Source organism: Haliotis rubra, unplaced genomic scaffold (genome assembly GCF_003918875.1).
Source record: "Haliotis rubra isolate DU_JTF1 unplaced genomic scaffold, ASM391887v1 Scf61, whole genome shotgun sequence".
NCBI lineage: Eukaryota > Metazoa > Mollusca > Gastropoda > Lepetellida > Haliotidae > Haliotis > Haliotis rubra.
Genome location: NW_025767313.1, coordinates 1831861 through 1837860, shown reverse-complemented (window position 1 = coordinate 1837860; position 6000 = coordinate 1831861). Strand labels below are relative to the sequence as shown.

Here is a 6000-nt window from a genome sequence, read left to right as displayed (position 1 = left end):
TACCTGTTGTTAAATTGTTGGTAGAAATGGCATGCTGGATTATACAATATCTATTCTGAAATGTAGACACCTACGGCTGGACCTGCTGACATTAAGCCCGACACCCCACAGGGATATTTATGAAAGACAAATAGCTATACAAAACACAGCTACGTACAGCAGTTAAAAGAAACAAGTAATATTGCAAATTAACGTACAGTTCCACGATATTCAAAGTGGAAAACGTCTACCATTACTGCAACAAATGAGGTTTACAGATCTTAAACAGAAGGTCAAACGAGAAGGTGGATGACAGTTTATTAATCCTGTACATGCACAGAAGAGTTCGTCTCTACCGCCACAAGGAGAACGAACGTCACGGCGATGTGTTCAAGGCGTCGCACCGTTTGAAAGTGTCGACGTTGTGATTTGAGGTGAAATCGGTGACAATGTCGAGACACTTGCCAGGTTCTCGACCTGGTGCAACCTGGTGTGCTCCCCTAGGCCGAACGTGCAGAGTTGCGTCCCCTTGGTAATCCAGAAAGCTGTAACCGTCGGTTGTAATCCCGGTTCGCTCCAAGTATATTTCTAGATTTGTCAACACCATACTGATCCTTCGTGGAATCACTAAAGTGTTGAACGTCTGAGATATGACCTCCCCTGGCTTTCCTCCTGCATTAAGCTCGTAAGCTGTGATGTCATCGTATAACTGCTCAAAGTGAAACTCACTCACTCACTTCCTCATTTTTAAAGGCAACATTGCCAGTGGCGGATCCAGAGGAGGGGTTCAGGGGGTTCGGACCCATTTGGTTACTGCAATACGCTATAAAAGTTAGTTTCTATATTCTAACTAAACGTTCAATTGATAGAATTGTTTTTAAATCATCTTAAACGTTTCTGTCAATTTCGTCGTTTCCTCCCTGTTCGTCAAGCCCATCTTACCAGTTGGTAGACCAGTGGTGAAAGCGTTCGCATCTCAGAATTGAATCGGAACCAGTATACCAATCGTTAGATGCTTCATTGAACATTAGCTAGAAAACCTTTTCTGTAATCATCAGAGTCGTTTGTACGATGTCGACTACATATATATTGATAACACCGCTAAAAGGCGAGCGTATCTGGCTCCACGGTGGCCCCTGTTAAAACCACATTGTACTAATATCTACCGCTTTAATGACACTAAATTCCCATGTGGCAAAACAAGGGATCAAATATTCATCAGCAAAACAAATTGTATTGATCCTCCATCGACAAGTGTTTGTCTGAACAGTGTCATTTTCTGAAACTGACGAGAGGTTGATGGTCACGCATGCTTTGGCTGAAGTCGTAGTCTGACAATGTCTGGCGATAAAGCTCGCTGTTCACGTTGACCTTTCGTATCAGCTTGATTCCCAGACAATCGGCTCCTTACACAATCAGGTGATTGTTGAGGGTGAGGCATCGAGGTGGCACAAGGAATAGCATCGACATAATGGTAAGTTTGCATGTTGTATATCTGGACTGGCACGGTAAGGGCGGGTTGTAACTGTGTTGTATGGTTGTATTAGGGTGGGTTGTATCTATGAGTCTATGAGTAGTTTGCATGTTGTATATCTGGACTGGCACGGTAAGGGCGGGTTGTAGCTGTGTTGTATGGTTGTATTAGGGTGGGTTGTATCTATGAGTCTATGAGTAGTTTGCATGTTGTATATCTGGACTGGCACGGTAAGGGCGGGTTGTAACTGTGTTGTATGGTTGTATTAGGGTGGGTTGTATCTATGAGTCTATGAGTAGTTTGCATGTTGTATATCTGGACTGGCACGGTAAGGGCGGGTTGTAGCTGTGTTGTATGGTTGTATTAGGGTGGGTTGTATCTATGAGTCTATGAGTAGTTTGCATGTTGTATATCTGGACTGGCACGGTAAGGGCGGGTTGTAGCTGTGTTGTATGGTTGTATTAGGGTGGGTTGTATCTATGAGTCTATGAGTAGTTTGCATGTTGTATATCTGGACTGGCACGGTAAGGGCGGGTTGTAGCTGTGTGTGTATGGTTGTATTAGGGTGGGTTGTATCTATGAGACTATGAGTAGTTTGCATGTTGTATATCTGGACTGGCACGGTAAGGGCGGGTTGTAGCTGTGTTGTATGGTTGTATTAGGGTGGGTTGTATCTATGAGACTATGAGTAGTTTGCATGTTGTATATCTGGACTGGCACGGTAAGGGCGGGTTGTAACTGTGTTGTATGGTTGTATTAGGGTGGGTTGTATCTATGAGTCTATGAGTAGTTTGCATGTTGTATATCTGGACTGGCACGGTAAGGGCGGGTTGTAGCATGTTGTATATCTGGACTGGCATGTGTTGTGTTGTATATCTGGACTGGCACGGTAAGGTTGTATTAGGTTGTGGTGTTGTATCTATGAGTCTATGAGTAGTTTGCATGTTGTATATCTGGACTGGCACGGTAAGGGCGGGTTGTATCTATGAGTCTATGAGTAGTTTGCATGTTGTATATCTGGACTGGCACGGTAAGGGCGGGTTGTAGCTGCATGTGTTGTATGGTTGTATTAGGGTGGGTTGTATCTATGAGTCTATGAGTTGTTTGCATGTTGTATATCTGGACTGGCACGGTAAGGGCGGGTTGTATCTATGAGTCTATGAGTAGTTTGCATGTTGTATATCTGGACTGGCACGGTAAGGGCGGGTTGTAGCTGCATGTGTTGTATGGTTGTATTAGGGTGGGTTGTATCTATGAGTCTATGAGTTGTTTGCATGTTGTATATCTGGACTGGCACGGTAAGGGCGGGTTGTATCTATGAGTCTATGAGTAGTTTGCATGTTGTATATCTGGACTGGCACGGTAAGGGCGGGTTGTAGCTGCATGTGTTGTATGGTTGCATTAGGGTGGGTTGTATCTATGAGTCTATGAGTAGTTTGCATGTTGTATATCTGGACTGGCACGGTAAGGGCGGGTTGTATCTATGAGTCTATGAGTAGTTTGCATGTTGTATATCTGGACTGGCACGGTAAGGGCGGGTTGTATCTATGAGTCTATGAGTTGTTTGCATGTTGTATATCTGGACTGGCACGGTAAGGGCGGGTTGTATCTATGAGTCTATGAGTAGTTTGCATGTTGTATATCTGGACTGGCACGGTAAGGGCGGGTTGTAGCTGCATGTGTTGTATGGTTGTATTAGGGTGGGTTGTATCTATGAGTCTATGAGTTGTTTGCATGTTGTATATCTGGACTGGCACGGTAAGGGCGGGTTGTATCTATGAGTCTATGAGTTGTTTGCATGTTGTATATCTGGACTGGCACGGTAAGGGCGGGTTGTATCTATGAGTCTATGAGTAGTTTGGTTGTATATCTGGGTTGTATCTATGAGTCTATGAGTAGTTTGCATGTTGTATATCTGGACTGGCACGGTAAGGGCGGGTTGTATCTATGAGTCTATGAGTAGTTTGCATGTTGTATATCTGGACTGGCACGGTAAGGGCGGGTTGTAGCTGCATGTGTTGTATGGTTGTATTAGGGTGGGTTGTATCTATGAGTCTATGAGTTGTTTGCATGTTGTATATCTGGACTGGCACGGTAAGGGCGGGTTGTATCTATGAGTCTATGAGTAGTTTGCATGTTGTATATCTGGACTGGCACACGTAAGGGCAGGTTGTATCTATGAGTCTATGAGTAGTTTGCATGTTGTATATCTGGACTGGCACGGTAAGGGCGGGTTGTATCTATGAGTCTATGAGTAGTTTGCATGTTGTATATCTGGACTGGCACTGTAAGTTGTATATCTGGACTGGCACGGTAAGGGCGTTGTATCTATGAGTCTATGAGTTGTTTGCATGTTGTATATCTGGACTGGCACGGTAAGGGCGGGTTGTATCTATGAGTCTATGAGTAGTTTGCATGTTGTATATCTGGACTGGCACGGTAAGGGCGGGTTGTATCTATGAGTCTATGAGTTGTTTGCATGTTGTATATCTGGACTGGCACGGTAAGGGCGGGTTGTATCTATGAGTCTATGAGTAGTTTGCATGTTGTATATCTGGACTGGCACGGTAAGGGCGGGTTGTAGCTGCATGTGTTGTATGGTTGTATTAGGGTGGGTTGTATCTATGAGTCTATGAGTTGTTTGCATGTTGTATATCTGGACTGGCACGGTAAGGGCGGGTTGTATCTATGAGTCTATGAGTAGTTTGCATGTTGTATATCTGGACTGGCACGGTAAGGGCGGGTTGTAGCTGTATGTGTTGTATGGTTGTATTAGGTCTGTGGGTTGTATCTATATATCTGGAGTCTGTATCTATGAGTCTATGTTTTGCATGTTGTATATCTGGACTGGCACGGTAAGGGCGGGTTGTATCTATGAGTCTATGAGTAGTTTGCATGTTGTATATCTGGACTGGCACGGTAAGGGCGGGTTGTATCTATGAGTCTATGAGTCTATGTTTTTGCATGTTGTATATCTGGACTGGCACGGTAAGGGCGGGTTGTATCTATGAGTCTATGAGTAGTTTGCATGTTGTATATCTGGACTGGCACGGTAAGGGCGGGTTGTAGCTGCATGTGTTGTATGGTTGTATTAGGGTGGGTTGTATCTATGAGTCTATGAGTTGTTGTATATCTGACTGGCACGGTAAGGGCTATGAGTTGTTTTGCATGTTGTATATCTGGACTGGCACGGTAAGGGCGGGTTGTATCTATGAGTCTATGAGTAGTTTGCATGTTGTATATCTGGACTGGCACGGTAAGGGCGGGTTGTATCTATGAGTCTATGAGTAGTTTGCATGTTGTATATCTGGACTGGCACAGTAAGGGCGGGTTGTATCTATGGGCGGGTTGTATATCTGCTGGCACAGTAAGGGCGGGTGAGTCTATGTGTTGTATGTTGTATATCTGGACTGGCACGGTAAGGGCGGGTTGTATCTATGAGTCTATGAGTTGTTTGCATGTTGTATATCTGGACTGTTGGCACGGTAAGGGCGGGTTGTATCTATGAGTCTATGAGTTGTTTGCATGTTGTATATCTGGACTGGCACGGTAAGGGCGGGTTGTATCTATGAGTCTATGAGTAGTTTGCATGTTGTATATCTGGACTGGCACGGTAAGGGCGGGTTGTAGCTGCATGTGTTGTATGGTTGTATTAGGGTGGGTTGTATCTATGAGTCTATGAGTTGTTTGCATGTTGTATATCTGGACTGGCACGGTAAGGGCGGGTTGTATCTATGAGTCTATGAGTAGTTTGCATGTTGTATATCTGGACTGGCACTGTAAGGGCGGGTTGTAGCTATGAGTCTATGTGTTGTATGGTTGTATTAGGGTGGCTGTTGTATCTATGAGTCTATGAGTTGTTTGCATGTTGTATATCTGGACTGGCACGGTAAGGGCGGGTTGTATCTATGAGTCTATGAGTAGTTTGCATGTTGTATATCTGGACTGGTACGGTAAGGGCGGGTTGTATCTATGAGTCTATGAGTAGTTTGCATGTTGTATATCTGGACTGGCACGGTAAGGGCGGGTTGTATCTATGAGTCTATGAGTAGTTTGCATGTTGTATATCTGGACTGGCACGGTAAGGGCGGGTTGTAGCTGCATGTGTTGTATGGTTGTATTAGGGTGGGTTGTATCTATGAGTCTATGAGTTGTTTGCATGTTGTATATCTGGACTGGCACGGTAAGGGCGGGTTGTATCTATGAGTCTATGAGTAGTTTGCATGTTGTATATCTGGACTGGTACGGTAAGGGCGGGTTGTATCTATGAGGATGATGGTCATGTTGATGGTGGTGGCTGTGTCGTTGATGACACTCTACAGACTGATGAATCTGACTTTCATTCTCAGTTTAATGTTGTGTAAAACGAGCGAAACAGAAGATACACGAACAGTGACAGGAATATAGAATACCATGAACCAGGATTTATGAAAATATGTCAAAGTGCGCGTGTGCGCGTAAGTGTGCTCGTGTGTGTATGTGCTTGAGTGCATGTGTGTGCGTCGAACTCAGTTGCTTCGCTAGGGGTCTTCGTGGGTCGTGGGAAG

At 44.5% G+C, this 6000-nt stretch overlaps 1 protein-coding gene across 1 annotated transcript in view; it reads left to right on the top strand.

Moving 5' to 3' along the window:
- The first annotated feature begins 1262 nt into the window (after nucleotides 1–1262).
- The window catches only part of LOC124255821 (translation elongation factor 2-like), a 31819-nt gene continuing 27081 nt past the window's right edge, over nucleotides 1263–6000 (top strand). Inside the window, 1 exon segment of the mRNA XM_046689755.1 lies at nucleotides 1263–1453. Coding sequence (XP_046545711.1) covers nucleotides 1451–1453 — 3 coding nt within the window. The 5' untranslated portion in view covers nucleotides 1263–1450.